The 19,429-nt window shown below is 37.8% G+C and overlaps 1 protein-coding gene across 1 annotated transcript in view; it reads left to right on the top strand.

Moving 5' to 3' along the window:
• Positions 1–19,429, top strand: part of ZNF407 (zinc finger protein 407) — a 355,740-nt gene that overhangs the window by 191,948 nt on the left and 144,363 nt on the right. Inside the window, exons 4-5 of the mRNA XM_083359962.1 lie at positions 11,871–12,037; positions 17,366–17,449. Coding sequence (XP_083216088.1) covers positions 11,871–12,037; positions 17,366–17,449 — 251 coding nt within the window. The remainder of the gene's footprint in view (positions 1–11,870; positions 12,038–17,365; positions 17,450–19,429) is intronic.

Raw genomic sequence — 19,429 nt, 5'->3', positions numbered from 1 at the left:
TTAAGTAGAAAGAAACCCTAATCTGAAAACCTTTCATTTATGTGCATACACATTTTACTCTAGTTTTTCTCTTAAAATATAAAATACGGCTGCAAGACTGAATAAACATTTTATTAGATTCCAAAAATAAATTTAGCAGATTATAGATTGCAGATTTGCTTCTTCAAAACAGTAAACAGAAAGGAGGTTACCTGTTCCAAGAATCATTATTTTCAGAGTTGTATATTTTTGTTCCTTCAGTAGTGATGATTATTCATGGATTATTAGATAGAAGAGTGCTATTTTATATTTATCTCTCTATTTATATCTATCTATCTATCTATCTATCTATCTATCTATCTATCTATCTATCTATCTCACAGTAACATCTAAATAACATGACAGAAAAAAGAGAGGAATAGATTTGCCCATCCCTATCCTAGAGGGTCAAAAGTGAGACAAGAACAAGGAAGAAGTCCTAACTGTCTTCTACTTTTCTGTAGCTGGATCATAACCCAGAAATGAAATACGTGATAATTGACTGACAGGTTGACTGATAAAGAATTACACTTCCAACTACTTCTTTCCAGCTCCATTGTAAATTACAAGAGTCAATAATATTTCAAAAATAAAGCAAGCTATTCAGATTGAGGCCTTTGAACTGTGGTGCTGGAGAAGACTCCTGCGAGTCCCTTGGACTGCAAGGCGATCAAACCGGTCAGTCCTAGAGGAGATCAATCCTGACTGCTCTTTAGAAGGCCAGATCCTGAAGCTAAAACTCAAGTACTTTGGCCACCTAATGAGAAGGAAGGACTCCCTGGAGAAGAGCCTAATGCTGGGGAAGATCGAGGGCAATAGAAGAAGGGGACGACAGAGAATGAGGTGGCTGGATGGAGTCACTGAAGCAGTAGGCGTGAGCTTAAATGGACTCCAGAAGATGGTAGAGGACAGGAAGGCCTGGAGGAATGTTGTCCATAGGGTCGCGATGGGTCGGACACGACTTCGCAGCTAACAACAACAACATTCAGATTTCACTGTGAGATAGATAGATGATAGATAGATGATAGATAGATAGATAGATAGATAGATAGATAGATAGATAGATAGATAGATAACAGACAGACAAACACTCCACTTTCCCCCCAAACAATAGCCACCCACAGTCAATGTAATACTGTCCCACCAGCTGAGTCCAATAGTCACCAGAATCAAGCCTCCAAACAGGAAGAAAGGCGAAGTCCACAAATCCAGTGCAGGGTTTATTATCCAAGTATAATAAATTACATTTTCATAAGCAGTGGACTATTAATTGTGAAAGAACTTTACTGGCCAATACTACTGATCTGAATGGAAAATCACCAAGAAATTCTAGAACTATAAAATACATTATGAAGTTGAAAATACATGTCAGAAAACCATTTCTGCACTGTTGCCAGGAAAACTACATGGACATGTCAGTGAAATCACCAGAAATCAATCTCAGTGTTAGCTTCCTAATTCAGTTATCATCTGCCAGGTTTGCTTCCTGAAATGCTTAAGGTGACAACTCCTGACTACATTTCCTTACTAGCAAATGTCTGCAGCTGTATTCAGCCGATGAAATACATCAGTCAATGTCTTGGGGCTGAAAAGGCTGTAATATGTGGCTGTAATGAATATCACATTTCTGATTTAAAATAGGTGGAATCAGGGATGAGGTGAGCTGTTTGTCATAAAGGACCACATTTTAGTTAAATGTGAAATGCAGGAATGCTTAGACAGTATTCCTTTTCTTTTTCTCTTTTTTTAAAAACAACTCCATATATAATTAACACAATTGCTTGGATATGATGAATGCCTGTAGGTGGATGTGAAGTTGTATATCTATGTGTGAATGAATAGATTTAATTGGTAGATAAATTGCCAGGAGAGCCAAATCAATCAACTATGAAAGAGTGAGTAGTTGATTACATTAGCCTGCTATTTTCAACTAGTGAACATTGGAAGAGGAAGAACCAGGTGCATGTACAAATGTCAATTTACCTTAGCCTAATAGTCTGAAACAACACATCTATTGCATAGTAGAAATGTCACAGTGTCACTTTCTGATGTTGGAGATACTCAGATAAGAACCGAAGAAAATTTAGAATGTTTTTTAGAGTAAAGTGCCTTGTAATAAAAGATTAAAATCAAACTGAGGATTGGTTTATAGTTCAAGTCTTCATATTTTATATTGTAGCTTTTTATTAGTTTATCCACATGTAAATAGATGAGTGTGTATTTGAGCTGAAATAGAATGTGGAAGACTGTAAAGTTAGATTTTGAAGAGAGATAACTCCTTTTGCTTTGTAAATTCTAGATTGCTTGTGAGGTAATGAAATTGACTATCATCATGTCAAAGAAGTTTGTCTTCTAATATCTTGAAGCAAGATAATAAAGCTGCTGGGCCATTGAATTGTTGAACAAATAAATACTTTTGATAGAAAGGATTAAGTAAAAACTGGGAACTTGGAGAGAGTTTGTGTCTGTCCAAGAAGAAGTCTACAGCATCATGATGCCCATACGCCCAAGTTATTTCATTTGTCTGATCTGCTTACAAATCCAGAAAAGTGAATAACATTATTTAAATTTTTCTTTCTAAAAGAAAAAAGTGAGGTCAGGATTATTCTCTAAGATATTATGAAAACCCTTTTATAAATTAAACTGCTTGGAAATTTTACATACTATGAATTTTGCATTACATTTAAATTTAGGAAGTCTTAAATCAATTCTTTTTAAAAAGTGATGCCAATGTAGAGATGTTTAAGATGTTGAACTAGGGAAGCCCACATTCAAATCTGTAGTTTTGGAAACTTACCAGGTGATTTTGAGCTAATCATTGTCTCTCAGTCTATCTTAACTCTCAGGGTTTCTACTGCTGAGATTAACTGAATATCCCCATGTGCAGGGTTTTGAACCCTTTAGGTTTAAAGGTTTGTGAACCCTTTTGAATTTTCAATATGTCTGGGTAAACAAAACTTAAAATGTGATCTGTTTTTTACACAAGTCTAAAATTAGATCAGAATAATAAATAAATAAATCTGATTAAATAGATTAAATAGATAAATTATTAAATAAATAAATGATGGTAGTGTTTCAGTATCTAAGGGGCTGCCACAAAGAAGAGTGGGTCAACCTGTTCTCCAAAGCACCTGAAAGTAGGACAAGAAGCAACGAATGAAAATTAATCAAGGAGAGAACCAACCTAGAACTAAGGAGAAACTTCCTGACAGAGCAATTAATCAGTGGAACAACTTACTCCAACACTGGAGGTTTTTAGGAAGAGATTGGACAGTCATTTGTCTGAAGTGGTATAGACTAGTTGGACTAGAAAACCTCCAAGATCCCTTTCAACTCTTGTTATTCTCAGTCAAAAACATACTTGGCAGACTTTTAATTGCAATTAAGCTGATGGACCAGATTCATAAGTCAATTGTGACTTTTCATTTTTTTAAATTTTCATTAATGGGTAATTTCGAAAAATGATTAGAAAGTGACGCTTGCAAACTTCTTTTAAATATCTCTGTATTGGTTGCAAATAAGATGGCTGATCCCGTCATCTCCTGGCAGTCAAAACCTATGGAAGACTGCAAAGATCAGTCAGCCAGAGCACATGTGGGCAATCTCCCATTCTTTCCTTATCCAGATTGATTCCGAGGAACCAATTTATTCTTCTAATGAAATGTGTGGATGACCTTAGGAGGATAATGGGAAAAGATGCTACCTAGAAACAATTAAACAATAGAGGAGGGAGCTCCCAGTTGCTTAATGCTCAGAGAAAGAAATGTAGGAAGAACCTGTTGTAGTTGATCAAGCAGTTAAAAGTATCAACAAAAAGTTTGTACCTTCAGACTTGAAAGATTCTGTACATCTAGCCTTACAATAAAACAGAATTAACTTATAAGTTGTGTTGTCTGGTTTACCTGCTGGGAGAGCTAACAACTGAATGTTTTACTTATGTTTTACTAATTGATAAAATATGTTTCATATTTTCTACCCACTGCATTGGGGTGGGTAGCTTTATATGCAATACAATAATCCTTTATTCTCCTATATTAGACTTAAAATATTTGAGGAAGAATCTAGCAGTGACAGTGCTGGATTAGATGGGCATGGAAAACATAATCATTTATAGCACTAATTTGTTGCAGGACAATTGGGGGTCCTTGGCAAATCATTATTTTTGGCGTAAACTACTTCACATCATTACTGAGAATTTTTAAACTCATTCTCAAATCCTGCAGTTTCATTTTGTTTATACATTAAGAGGTTAGTCTAATTTGCTTCAATATCTCTCTCACTATCATGTGGTGAATTACAGAGTCACTGGCAGTATTTACTCTGACTTTGCTGTTTTGTCATTTTTAAAGAGAGTCTTTCAATCTTACTTGAACATTTTTATTCTGTGTGAATAATTGAGCACACTTTGGGGTTCAGGAGGTGTAATAATACTGTTAAATGTGCATCTTGGAAGATTTAAAAATGAAGGATTTATATTACCCTTCATAAAGTTGTAAGACAGTCAAGAAAAACTGTTTGTTAAAAGATAGCATCTGTTTAACCTGCTTATTTATTTCTTGTAGTTGAAGGTTAGAATGATAATAAATATATAAGGAAATAAGTAGATAGGAAATGCAGCTTAGAAATAAGATCCCTGTCACGCTTTTGAAATGTGAAATACATGAAGACCTGACATGTGATTTTTTTATGGTGCATTTGGAAGTATTTAGCTTCTATATGTCATTTGCTAGTGCCAGTAATCAATGATCAACTGATAAAGTAATTTGAAATTTTGAAGCAGTATGTGTGCTTACAGACTGACATATACACACACATGCATATATCATTTTTATTTTTATCTTATATATGCTTGTAAATACTTTCAGTGGTAAATTTAGTAATTGCTTAATGTAGCCATACCTGCAAACTTATACAGAAGAAATCTTTACTTAGATTGCACTGTGCACTTTATGTGAAATACTTCTTAATATTTGAAACAAGTAATGTTAATCTTTATCTGGAGAGCAGTATCAAACAGATTGTCTTAAGCAACACATTAAAAATAGATTAGGTTTCTGATTTTATGAAGAAAATGCAATAATATGACAAAACCCAAGTTGTCACTTTTTTTCAAGCCCACAAAGCCTCAGCTGTCAACTTCAAAGACAGGTGACCATCAGAATTATAGTAATTTGTGTGGTGATCTAGACTGAGCAGTTAGAGTCTTGATTTAAGTTTTTGTTCACTCTTGGATGCATATTGTTTCTAGGAAATCATTCAAGAAAATTATTGTGTAATATTTCTTCCATATGTCTTACATGTTGCAAACACATTTGACAATAGAGGTTTCAATCATAAAATAGCTCTCAAAATTAAGCAACTGTTTAATGGAAATCAGCTATTCATTCAATCTTAATCCGTTCTTGTTTTACTACATATACTTCTTAAGTACTTTGTTCCCACTGTATTTGACCTAGTTTTATATTTCATCTGACATATCCATCACTCTCATATACAGTAAAAAGTGAGGAGAACCATATTCTTACATGCTCACTTTTTTCCTTTTTCCAGTAAACATTAGTTCCTTACAATAGACTGCATTCAACTGTAGCACATCTTAAAATTTCTCCATTTATTTTCCCATTTTTAGTTAACATTCTTCCCAGGTAGACACATACATACATATATTTATGTAGTTTCTCTGAGTTTTGCTAGTTATCTATAACCATCAATTGTTCATTCCATTTTTTTTTCATGAACACACTACTTGGGCTTTGATTACATTTAATTACAGATCCATGTTCCTAATTTTATCATGTCATCAATCAAACTTTGGCTGCAAATCATTCAGGTTTTAGCCAAAGCATAGCATTGTCTACTCACAAATGTACACATACTTTCATATTTCTACAAATACTACAATCATTCATTTATTCATGAATACATTAAAAGGGGAATATAAAAAGTTTTTCTTTTAATACCTGATCAGTGTTGAATCATTCACTAGGCATTTGATTTTTTTTTCATATATTACTCTCACCATATCCAACAACTTACCTTCAACTCTATATTGTAGAAAATAATTCAGACCAATTCACATTATGTGATTTCTCACAATCATACTATAAATAAAATGCAACCATATTTTAGTATTTTTACAGCTGATCACTTATAGCTTTACCATTTTTTATCATACTGTTTTTGTAAATTTTTGTTTCTTCAGCTTGGTCTTGGACACTAACATTTATTGCCTTTGTTTTACTTCCACTTCTTAGCATATCACTGCCATTCCAAAAAGATCTCTACAGCAATTCCTTCCAGTTAGTCCCTACTTCATTTTCATTCAAAATAATGTCAGCATTACTTTATGTTCTCTTTCCTTTGCTGGGGGCTCTTCATTTATTCTTCACCCACCTATCAAACAACTTTTTATTCCCTTCAAAATTGCTGTTTCTTTCCTAGTATTTCATTCATTAACCCTTATTCTTTATCGTTTATTCTTACATCCCAAATCACTATCTCCCATATGGATTGATCATCACTTAATGGGACACTAGACTTTGACCTCTAACACCCAACATGGGTTTAGTCAGTAGAGGACTTAGCCACACAGTCTGCTTCCCATGGTGCAGTGATGCTCCAATAACTCTTTGCTGAAGGAAGGTCTTTGTGATGAAGCTTCCATTTTGTGTCCAGCCTAGTATAGCAGTCTGCAGTTAGACTATGGTATTCCACCATGAAAATAGTGTTTTCCATCTTATCCTGACATCAGACAATTGTCAGTGAATGAAGAAATACCCCTCAGAGATTGGCAAAATGCCTGCTGGCCACTAATTTATACCTCCATGGTCATCTGTTCTGGGACTGCCAAAGTGTCCACAAACCTCTTTTGTTTCCTTTCCTTTGTTTGTGAGGTTTGGTCAGGAAATTATTACCGTCATGGATAGTCAAGTTCAATATTTCCATTTGTAAAAAATAGATCTTTGCCTAGCACTTTTTTCTGTGAACAGATCATCAACTGATTTAAGGCTTTGGTAACAACTAGCTTACATTCCTGAATGCTTTCTTGGATACCTCTCTGATCCTGATGTAGTGATGCAATGTGTAATGTAAACCACTCATACTGGTTCTTCTGTGCAAAAAGTCAAGACCATCCCTGTAATGTACTGGCCTTTTATATGCTGTAAGTGTTTGCTTATGTTGTACTGCTTGCTAATTGCTTAGTTCAATTGCTAAATGCTTAGTTCACATGTATGTTTGTAACGGTTGCTGGGCCGGCCTAGACTGGTTGTTTCCAGCCAGCTAAGTAGGTCTTTGGGTGGGAAACCACTGCTTTAAACCTATTAGTCAGCAGCATGAGGCAATGCAAGACACGAGCTGCAAAGACTTCTCACCATGGCGAAGGTTGGAAAGCTCGACATGATGCACCTGGAGAGATGGTCGTCCTACATTTCCCGCATAGAGAACAACCTGCGTGCAAATCAAGTCAGCGAAGATGGGCTGAAGGCCGCAACCCTCCTCTGCATGTGCGGCCAGCTACCTTCGATATCACTGACAACTTGGTTGCCCCGGTGCTTCTAGAAATCATCATATATGCTGACCTCAAGAAGAAACTGCATGACCATTTTGAGCCTAAGTTATTGGTGATAGCATGGAGGCACGCCTTCAAGCAACGCGAACAACAACCCAGCAAATCGGCGACAGAATTCATTGCAGCGCTTCATCAAGCATCGCGACTCTGCAATTTCTCCAACCTAGAGGAGCAACTAAGAGACTGCTTAGTCTGTGGACTCAGGAACAGACAGCTCCAACAAAAACTCTTCACTGAGGAGACTGTCTCTCTACAACAGGCCTTAATAGGTCTGTTGGACAAAGCCGCTGGAGGGTCCATGAAGGCATTGCGGCCCTCCAAAAGCGCTCCAACTACTGAAACAGTCCACGAGGACACTGAACAGTTGGAAGACACCGACTCCGACCACAAAGTCAACAAGATCCAGTGGCACCACAAAAAGTGAACGAGGCCATCTGACAAGGCAGTTCTGTTCCTGGGTGCTTGGGCTGCGGAGGCCGCCATCAACACATGGATTGCTGTTTCAGAATAGCAACGTGCTGGGCATGTGGAAAACCAGGCCACATTGCTGACAGCCAGATGAGCCATTCAGGAGAGGTACCAGGGCCCCGGGGCAACACCGAGTAGGGTTGCACTCCAGCTGCCGGAGCATCTTCCACACTGGGGCCCACCAACCTCTTTAAACAGAAGCTGCAACTGCAGGTCAAACTTCAAGGAGTTCCATGTAAAATGGAACTGGATACAGGCTTCGCTGTGTCCATCATCTCCATCAGAACGTTTAAAGCACGTTTGCAGCCATAGAACAGATGGGTCAAGCTATGACCATCTAATATACTACTTACTGATTTCCAGAATTCCAGGGTGGCAGTCAAGGGCGAGGCCACGCTAGCGGAGAAGTTCAAGGGGTTTTCAGGCCCATTAGATGTTTTTGTGGTAGATGGCCAATGTATGAGCCTCATAGGGCTCGATTAGTTTGATGCATTGGGCATCCAAATGACCGGCATCCACCGGACACAAACGACAGACTCGTCTTCCATCTGCAAGGAATTTGCAGATGTCTTCGGCCCAAGTTTGGGAGAGTACAAGGGCCCTCCGATAGCTTTTAAACTTGATCCCCAGGTTGTGCCAATTTGGGTTAAGCCCCGCTGTGTGCCGTTTGCGTTAAAACATAAAATGGATGCAGAGCTGGACAAGCTTGTCAGTCAGGGGGTTTTGCAGCCCGTAGACAGTGGGGAGTGGGAGACCCCCATTGTAACGCCACTCAAGGCCAACAGAGAGGTACGAATATGTGCTGACTACAAGTGTACCATTAATCAGGCACTACAGCAGCACGTGTACCTTGTCCCAGTCATCAGCCATATTCTGGCATAGTTGCAAGGAGGACGCATGTTCGCTAAATTAGATTTAGCGCAGGCCCATCAACAGCTGCAGCTGGACGACGCCACAACAGCTGCCCAAATGATTGTTACATACACAGGGGCCTTCAAGGTCAAGCGCCTTCAATTCGGGGTGAGCGTAGCCCCAGGGATTTTTCAGGGGATCATGGAGCACATTCTGGGGGTCTGCCCCTACTTCAATGATGTACTCATTGCCGGGGAATCCACAGAAGTTCTGGCTGAGCAACTTAGAGCCATCCTTCAGCAGTTCCGCTCTGCGGGACTTAGGTTAAGGAGAGAAATGCAAGATTTGGATTCAGTCTACAGAATTTTTGGGGTTTTGAATTGATGCTGAGGGCATCCATCCTGCAGGGTCAAAGCTGAAAGTGATTAAGCTGGCACCAAGCCCTAGGTCCAAGGGAGAGCTTCAAGCCTTCTTCGGCCTCCTAAACGTTTATCATTCATTCCTCCCTAACAAGGCCGCAGTGGCAGAGATGCTACATCGGCTCTTAGACAAAAATACTCAATGGCAGTGGACCAAAATCCATGAAAGGAGTTTCCAGGCAATCAAGGCATTGTCCTCGAACTTGGTGCTCACACACTTTAATGAAAAGCTGCCAGTTTGCATCCCGTGTGATACATCCCCATATGGGGTTGGAGCTGTGCTGAGTCACTTAGCGGATGGGAGACAGTCACCCATCACGTATTACTCGAGCAGTTTGCCCTTAGCAGAGCGCAATTATGTGCAAATTGACAAAGAGGCCTTGGCCATTGTGGCCGGGGTCAAGAAGTTCCATGATTATTTATATAGGAGGCAGTTCACGGTCTTTACTGACCACAAGCCCTTACTAGTCTTGTTCACAACAATCAAGCAGACACCTCAAATTCTGTTGCCACGAATGTTGAGGTGGTCTATATTCCTTTCAGCCTATGACTACAGGCTGGTTCACAAACCCAGCAAAGAAATGGGCCATGCAGACAGCCTTAGGATGGCTGGAAAATAGTGGGGGCCCTGAGTTCCAGAGTTTTTTCAGTTGGAAAAACAAGCTTTCGGCTCACAAGGGGTGCATCCTTTGGGGTAGTAGGGTCGTAGTCCCCAGCTCACTCAGGCCCAGGGTTCTCCAGTCTCTGCATGAAGGCCATACAGGTATTGTCCGGATGAAGGTACTGGAGAGGAGCTTCCACTGGTGGCCAGGGCTAGATAAAGCTAACATGGCCCAAGTACATGGGTGTTACATGTGTCAACAGTCCAGACTGGAGATGCTGCAAGCCTGTCCACCGATGGGAGGAAACGCACACACCGTGGTCAAGAATCCATGTAGATTTTGCCGGGCCCTTTCAGGGACAGTTGTTTTTAATAGTGGTCGATAGTGACTCTAAATGGTTGGAGGTGGTTCCAATTCCCAATATGACTACTGCAAGGACCATGCAGGTGTTGCGGTCACTGTTTGCAACGCATGGGCTTACGGACATCGTAGTCTCTGACAACGGAGCCCAGTTCACCGCGTCAGAATTCCAGGCCTTTCTCAGGGCCAACCTTATAAGGCACACCACGTCGGCTCCCTTTCACCCTGTTCTGTTCCAGCCTATGACCAGTTTGCTTCAAGGACAACCCCTTTTTTCTTTTTAAATCAATAGGCTGGAAAAACCCAACCCAAATTTATTTACAGTTCCAAATAATAAAGTCCTTCAAACAAAAAAGCAGCAGAATATTTTCCTTAACAAAAATAAATGATTCAAACCTCAAACAAGAGACAAACAGGAAGATTAGCAAGAACTGACCAGGATTTTCTTTGGATTTCTATTTGTATTGGAGGTTCAATTGATCAAAAAAAGCAGTAAATATACCAACGCTAGTTTTTTTGTGTGCTGCACTGGCCACTAACATAAACTCAGATTCAGTTAAGATGTTTTTTGTTTGTTTGGTTGGTTGGTTGGTTGCTTTTTTTTAAAAAAAAACCCTCTTCGAGGAAAGTATTTTGGGCTTTGTTTATATTAAAGAGTAGTTCACACCCTACCAATGCGTCGGAAACCCTTTAGATGAGCTAAATAATCTTACCATCATGAAGTGATGCCAATGCCCACTAGGAACATAGCTTTCTCTATTGAATCTCCATGGTAGAAGCACACCCAAATTATGGGAAGACTCAACTGGACTTAAACATTGAAACAATGTTTAACATATATCTCCCCCTCCTCCAAATAACCTCCTTCCTCCTTCTCTTAGCTCGAGTGAACTTGGATCATTAAACCTCTTGCACCTTGCAAGTGTGAGCAAGTCTACTTTTGGTAAGGTTTTATTCCTTAATTGCGGACATGTTTTAAACAGTGAACCACCTCCAATTCAACCTATAGAGGTTGTTTTCAAGAAGAGCCTGAACCTTTCAACAAATGCCGGCAGACCTTTTGCAATCCCCTTTAAGACTTACCGGGAGAAGGGGGGAGAGCAAGGGGAGTGCTTTTCTGTTTACTATGGTAACAGGGTTATTACAAGTAGTATTTCACCTCTCCAGTGCAGTAACAGCAGCCTGCCATAGAGCAGTGTGATTGTCTGAGTAGTTTACTATGGATAGCTTTTCATTTAGCCTTTGCTCTGACAGCCCATGCTCGGATAAGTGGTGTAGGCCTGTACAGGTGAAATCTATTCTCACATTTGCCTCAGGGGTGAGTGGACTGTAACAGAATTTTTCAAACCCGTTGGGCCCCACCGCAAAGCAGAGAATAAATGGCTGAAGTGCCAAGTCTCGACAGAAAAATCAATGCCTGGTTATACAGACATGACAGACCAGGTCTGCAATTCTCTTCATGAAAGTCTGTGCATTTAGCACAGTTCGAGTTTAAAACATGCTTTTTTTTTGGTCAATTTGGGGGTGTTGCACGCATGTGGTTAATTCTTCTCCCTTTCTTGATTTTCTCCTTGTACACAGGAAATTTACCTGCCCCTTGTGCAATCGGAGTTTCACAGAGAAGTGGGCCATGAACAATCATATGAAACTTCACACAGGAGAAAAGCCCTATAAGTGCACATGGCCGACTTGCCATTATTCCTTCCTCACTGCATCAGCCATGAAAGATCACTATCGGACTCATACAGGTTTGGTTATGCTTTTTTTCCCCTTGAAATGGGCGGGAAAAAGGTATACATGGCTGTATTGGAAGTAAAAATAAAGCTGGGGTCCAAGATATGGCCTTTACTGTGGAAACATTAAAGCACAATTGCTACTCTTGGATATACACTATTGGGTTCTGCTCTAACAATTCCCCAATGAAGTGTGAAGAGAAAGAAGATGCTGACTCAGGAATTCTGGGAGTTGAAGTCCATGAGTCATAAAAGAGCCGAGGTTGCCTACCCCTGCCCTAGAGTATATCTCTACCTTTTAAATGGCTGGAAACTTAAACTCTAACTTTGTACGGAACTACAATTCATAGAATTCTTTTGTCATAATTGCTCTTCCTTGCTTTTCTGAAAAATTAGGGACTAAAGTTCAACGTTTCTAAAGAATACCATGTCAGAGAGTGGTTTAGATTTTTTTTTTAATTCACCAGTCCTATTTTTTTTAATTCAAGGTCCTATGCCTTGAAATCATATTTAAAATAAATTAGATTTGCTTTCATGATATTTTGTTAGGAGAAGAAACCACCTATGGGATATTTTATAATGCTAGTATTAATGTAGTAATGCTACTATTAGAATATATAAATATTTTCAGTTATTAAAAGTGCTATGAATAAGGTCTATTTCATTGAAAAGTGCTGCTGCAAGTGCCTGCATCTGGAAACGCAATGATTTCATTATGCAACTAAGTTGATTCAAAAGGCGAGTAACACAATCATTATGTATGCTGTTGATTAGTGAAATCCAGCTTAGATACAAATATGTATCAAATTAAAAAGAGAAAATATTTTCTAAACTGGTGGACGTTTTAGAACTAAGTAATAGCAAATGCTACTGGAAAATGATTACTTGTCCTGCATGTTAATTTTCATTGTATATTGGCTTTTACTGTAATAAGTAAAGCAGAGATATATGTTATATTTAAACAAATGAATAAATATACAAAGGACAGATTGCAGTAAGGAAAATGAGCTAAATCTTTGTATATGAACCAGCTGTAACTGAAATATTATTCATTATTTGATACCAGCTGCTTCCAAGAATGCTGAGGCTGCATTCATTTTAAAGCAATATGGTTAAATTTTAAATTAATGCCTTAATAAAAATCAGATTAATATAACAAAAGATGTGGAGTTTACAGCAGGAAAAAAATAGCTGTACCTTTGCTTTAAACTTACTAGAACAAAGATACCAGTGAAGATCTTCAAAGTTTTTAATATTTACCCAAAATAATATTAGCCACCAAAACATTTCTAATTTAACCCGATTCTTTAAGGACAATATTAGAATTGTGCTATAGCCTGCAATATAATGGGATAAGGAAAACACAGAAAGGCATCTGAGATTGTAGCAGTAACATGTTGAAGCTGTAAGATAGGAGACAAATGATCTTAAAATCAAAATTCTCTAGGCATATCGTGAGAAGATGAAACAGTGTTTCATTAATTTTTTTTAAAAAATCCTGAAAAGATTTTACAATTTTCTGAAAATGAAATGAGTTGTTGCTAGAAATTACAGGTTAAAAGTTCTTTCAAGGCAGTTGTAGGGAGCCTGGGCCTCCTTAGCTTCCTTGACAAGGGTGTTGACGATTTAAGGTCTCCAGCCTGCCCTGAGAGATCACTTATATCGAACAGCAGATGAAAAGCCAGTGCAGATGTAATTTATCGTCGGCGTTTCCTTCTAAAGAATAATTGTGGAGACTTGGTTAGATCAATAATATGGATTTTTGTTGTTAGGTCTTGTAGTCTGCACCATAATGAGAGATAGGGGACAGTGGCTGTTTTCTAATGGAAAATAAAGGATTGGTTTCCGTGTCTTTCTACATTTGAATGCAAAGTGGCACACTTGAAACTAATTCAAGTTGTTAAGAAAAGAACCATTTTCTATTACATTCCTGATATCATATAAACATGGCATGTTAGATCAGCTCCCTGTACCCTAAGTGATATATTGCTCCTTAGATCCATCTCAAAGTCTAAAGGTTGTAATTCCTAGAAGAAGAATGAATGTTTGTTAATGTATGGTTAGAGACTGAAATCACATGCAGTGTATCCTCTGACATACATAAAGGCAGGTACGATTACATCTAATAACTACTAGGCTTATATACATGCCTATGCCCAAACTAGCAAACTTTCAGTAGTATCCAAGCAAAACAAACTCGGAAGCACAAAGGTAATAATGGAAGATAAAATAAAATAACTGCTATCCCCACCCACCCACAAATTTATTTATATGCCTGGAATGAATAATAGAAAAAATATTAAATGCCATTACGTGTCTTGAAATTCTTGAAAGCCCCATAGAATTCTTTCTTCCTCTCAGTCAAGAAAATTCTACTGGGATCTCCTTTGAATTAAAACTACAGAATGTATGGTATATAAAGAAACATAGGTAGGTGGCATACTAAGTACAATTTTGATTGGATTCCTGATAATATAGTAAACATGTAGTAGAGAATCAACTTGTTTCTTAAAAGAAGAAACTGCTACTTCAGTCAGATCTCCCCACCCTAACTAAAAAGAAGATAAAAGAAAGCCTTGTAATAACTGAATTTCAGTTCAGAATCAAGTGTGTGTCTTAATTGGAGTTATTGTCTAGATAGTTCACATGATTTGTGTTTCTAAGTGAGTAGTACTAAAATATACCTACATTTGTGTTTTCCCTTTTCTTTCCATTTGGCATTATGATGAACTCAAGTGCCAGCAGAAAGCAAAATGGCAGAATAATCAGAGAAGAGTAGGGAATTTTTTTTCCCCCGGAGGGTATTAATAAATTGAAAATTGACTTGCTTGTAATTGCAGTTTCTGGAAATAACCTTTTCAGAGTGGAAATAAAAGTTTCAGTTTTTAATCTTCTTATTTATGTATTTTGTGTTTGTTTTGGTAAAAATTAGCTTTTTTTTAAACAGCACTAGAAATAATATCTGCCCTACTCAGCTGGGTCAAAATGCAGCACATTCATGGAAAACATTTATAAGGATGTGGTACTAAACAACCAGCTCTGACTTGTATGCACTAGAGAGGACAATCATCTTAAAGAATTGCTTATATATAGGATGATTTATTCATTTGTTTTGTTTTCTTATGTGTGTAAATTGATAAATATTTTGCTCACTAAACCTCTGTTCTTGATGTTGCTGTTATCAACAAAGCTTTCTTGGAGGATTAGTTTTTCCACGTACAGCAAGTTCTTATTGCAACCTGTTAATGCTGCTAAGATGCAACAGGGACTAAAGAAAAGGCTCAGAGCTTCAGACAGAAAGAAAAAGAAAAAAGCAAGAAATAGCAAATCTGAGAGCCGTCCTGGATCAAACAGACACCTGTTTAATATAGCATTTGTGCTTCATGCACTGGACAGCCAGTTACCCTCAAGAATCTCATGAGCAAGACACAAAGATAGCATTTCTCCATCATTGTGGTAGGCCCAGCAACTGATTATTCAGAAGCAAACTGTTTCACAGTCTAGCTCTTAGCTATAAGGAATATACCCTTTGATGTATTTAGGAGGGGGAAACCACAGCTTTAATGAGGCATAGTGAACTGAATCCCATTAGTGGTCTAGGACAGAGGTCCCCAACCTTTAGGTACCAGGGACCGGTTCCATGGAGAAAGGTTTTTCCACGGACCGGAGGGTGCGTGGTTTTGTGTGCTGCCTGCATCCCACGGATAGGGCTTTGCTTGTTTGTGCGGCCCGGTTGCTGGCATGCTGTGGCCAGGTACCGGTCCATGGACCAGGAGTTGGGGACCCCTGGTCAGGAATCAGAACTGACTTAGAGGGCTTAAATAAAAAAAACTGCAAATTATGTTCAAATATGAAATTAGTACAGAGGTTAAATGTATTTGGGGGCAGGATTCTGAAAGCAATAGAACTAGATAGAATGGGCAGCTTGGTCTGAGGGATGGGAAGACTGAAATTATGGTGAAAATGTGGCATAATGGTCACCCTTAATTGACAATGTCTCTCAAGCCAGTATTAACTGCCATGCCTCTTAAGTCTTCGAGATAAATATTAGCTAATGAAAATGGCAATATACAATATATACAAACATGCAGGCATACATATATGCATACATACACAATTAACCTACTGTAGAGAATGTACTTTCATAAGGAACTTAAAAGCAGATGCCTATTTTATTAAGACCAATAGGAATTTGGAAACAAGCCTCTTAATTTCCATACTGTAAATCCTCCTTCCCTATATAAAAGCCATTCTGCCATTTATTTGAAATATTTTCCCAGTTCCTTTAATTCCCTTCCATTGGTGCATGGGTGGGAGGGTACAATTTGTCTCCAAATGAGCCAAATGACTCGTTTGTGTGTTAACGCTGTTTAACACTGTTTTATAATTTCACTGGCTCTCTCCAAGGTTAGCATTATTATTCTATAATACCATTCTTCGTTGGCCTTGTGGGATGAATCTGCTTCACATGCCTGGGCTTTACTGACTAAAAATGCTACTGCAGAATGATATACTGCATTTATAAGCTGCAAAAGGCAAAATTTTATCTAGAATAAAAATACTTTATAAATGCACATTTACACACTTTTAACAAGTAGCAATCTTGCCAAAACTATCTTTTAATGGTATTTAGAGGTGTAAAATAGGGACAAATCTTTAATATGAATAATGTAAGTACTATTTCAATTTCTGAAGTAATCCTAGACTCTTTTTTTCTTTATTATGAAAGTTTTAGAATCATAAACAGCACATTGGTACAGAATAATATAAGCTTTTATTGTTGCCTATTTCCTTTTCAAGAAATAATTTAATTTGTATAAATTACTGGGAGGTTTCTGAAGAAGAATGTGATTAAGTCAGTTAAAATGTGTTCAACGTATTTCTTTTGTAAAGCCATATATATATATATATATATACATATATATATATATCAGACACTCACACATATGCTAAATAACTGTATATTAACATTTCTAGGCAGCCTTTCCGAAGCACAGAAAGGCCAGATGTATGGGAATTGTAAAAAATCAGGATATGCATAAAAACTGTTCAAGTGCATAAAGCAGCCCCATCTGGAAGACATCTAACAGAAATGAAGTTGTACAAAACCATTCCATTGATAATAAAGCTAATTTTTATGGGTCTGACAAGTATGTAATTATGTTCAGTGGTGCTTTTCAGATTTTATCACAGTCAATAAACCGCAGTGGTAATTTCATTCCCATTTGACATATTTACATGGAAACATTTGATTGGAGGAATTAGTAACCCTGAAAGCCTTGATAGATATGTTTTAATGATCTGTGACCTCTGCAGTCCCTCATCTGTTTATTATTGCAACAGGCGAGAAGTCATTCCTGTGTGACCTTTGTGGCTTTGCTGGTGGGACACGTCATGCCCTCACCAAACATCGGAGGCAGCATACAGGTCAGTTAAACTCTTTTATCCTTCAGTATCTTCTTTGCTGCAAAAAACAGTCATCCAGGATACAGAATAAAAGAAATCATTAGAATCCAAGGGGAGTATCCCTTTACTGCTCATTTACCTTTACAAATGGATATGCTTAGGCAGTGCTTTTTTTGTAAAAGAAAAAGGTGCCGGAACTCACACATGTCATACAACACGCCTTGCCTACCCTACAAGGTTCCATCCAAAAAAGGTGCCAGAACTCCGTTTTCGGCATTCCATGACAAAAAAAAAGCCCTGTATCTAGGGATTATATTGAATGGGGTTTTTTTTTAAGGAATTTGCTGTTTTTCCTTAAGATTATGAGGTATCTTAAAGCAGGTGTCTCTGTAATTCATGACCTGACTATTAGAAACTTGAGATGCTTAGATGGAACATTTTCTACTCAGCCATTCTTTCAAGGCACACAGGGTGCCAGGTATGTTGCATAGAATATCCATTGGTTCATATTTGGCTGGGTCATAAAAGCACTGAAATTCAGTTTGTGTTCATGTGTTCTGAGAGTGGCTTCTAAATTCGAAGTAGTAGTCCTTTTATAATACGACTTTTTAAAAGGATTCCAGGAAGTTACAGTTAGTTATTTTAACTTTTTACTGAATAAATTGGTAGAAAGATGGAATTGTTGTTAAAGATAGAAGTGCCAAGTATGTAGAAGGACAGATCTTGCTGAATCAGCATGGCTTCTGTAGAGAGAAGTTTTGCCTCAGTAATCTTTTATAGATCTTTTGGAATGTCAGCAAGCTGGTTTATAAGGCTGATTTGGTTGACATTGTTTACTCGGGCTCTTTAAAAAAAACCACAAAACACCTCTTGATAAAGACCTGCACCAGAGATATTTGAGCCACATCTGAAATAGTGAGAGAAAATGATGAAGTCTTTTATGAACCAATAATTGGTTAAATGATAGAAAGCAGAGAGTAGGAATAAAAGAATTGTTCCCACAAAAGGAGAATGTAAACTGTGGGGCTGGTATTATACTAAAAGTTATTCTTAAATTATTAGGAAGAGCAGTGATGGATTTACTTTGTTTGCAACACCAATTTATCTTAGGAAGCAAAACCCAAAAAAGAAAGTGGTGAAGAGCTCTTGAAGGATCTCTGAAACTGGAGAAATAGAAAGAAGATGGTCTTCAGTATAAGCAACTGTAAAATTGCTTATGAAGACGAAATATCCCCTCTTCATTTATGTACTGATGAAGTTTCAGTAGATGCAATTGACCAAAAATGATGTTGGAATGTGACGAAGCTGTTGGCTTGGTTGAAAAAAGGTCAGCTTCAGGGGTGAATCTTAGAAAAGAATAAAAATTTTAAAAATCCACTCAATTTGTTAAAGAATTTATCAACTTGTAGTTACTGCACATAACTGAAATTCTGTGAAAGTTTTTGATCATTCATCTCAAAGATGGTAGGGCAAAGTTGGAAAGGATACAGTCAAGAAGCTAGAGGAAATCCTCTGTTAAGAAAGAATACAGACTTTATGGCATTTTTAGCTTATAAAAGAACATACCAGGGTATATAAAATAATGTGTTGCATAAAAAAAGATAGACAGGCTTTTCATAATACTAGAATCTTGGAACGCAGGGCAGGATATGAACAACACAGGGAAAGAAAAGAACATGGCATAAAGGGAAGAAGATTGTAGTTCTCTGACTTCTGGACTCTTTAGAACATGAGTCCTGATCATGTAGTTATTATAAAAATAATAAACATGGAAGCTGACATTAGTAATGAAGGTTATCTATCTTATGGAGGGTTGCAAATTTTCCTATCAACCTGGAAGGTCAACTAAAAAACAGGATCCTGTTTCATCTTCATGCTTAATGCTTATACAGGTAGTCCTCAACTTACGACAACAACTGAGCCCAAAATTTATGTTGCTAAGTGAGAAATTTGTTAAGTGAGTTTTGCCCCATTTTATGACTTTTCCTGCTATATTTGTTA

This window comes from Vipera ursinii (genome assembly GCF_947247035.1).
Source record: "Vipera ursinii genome assembly, chromosome: 3".
Classification (NCBI taxonomy): domain Eukaryota; kingdom Metazoa; phylum Chordata; class Lepidosauria; order Squamata; family Viperidae; genus Vipera; species Vipera ursinii.
Note: the sequence above shows the minus strand (reverse complement) of the source record. Positions and strands in the feature narration are given on the sequence as shown.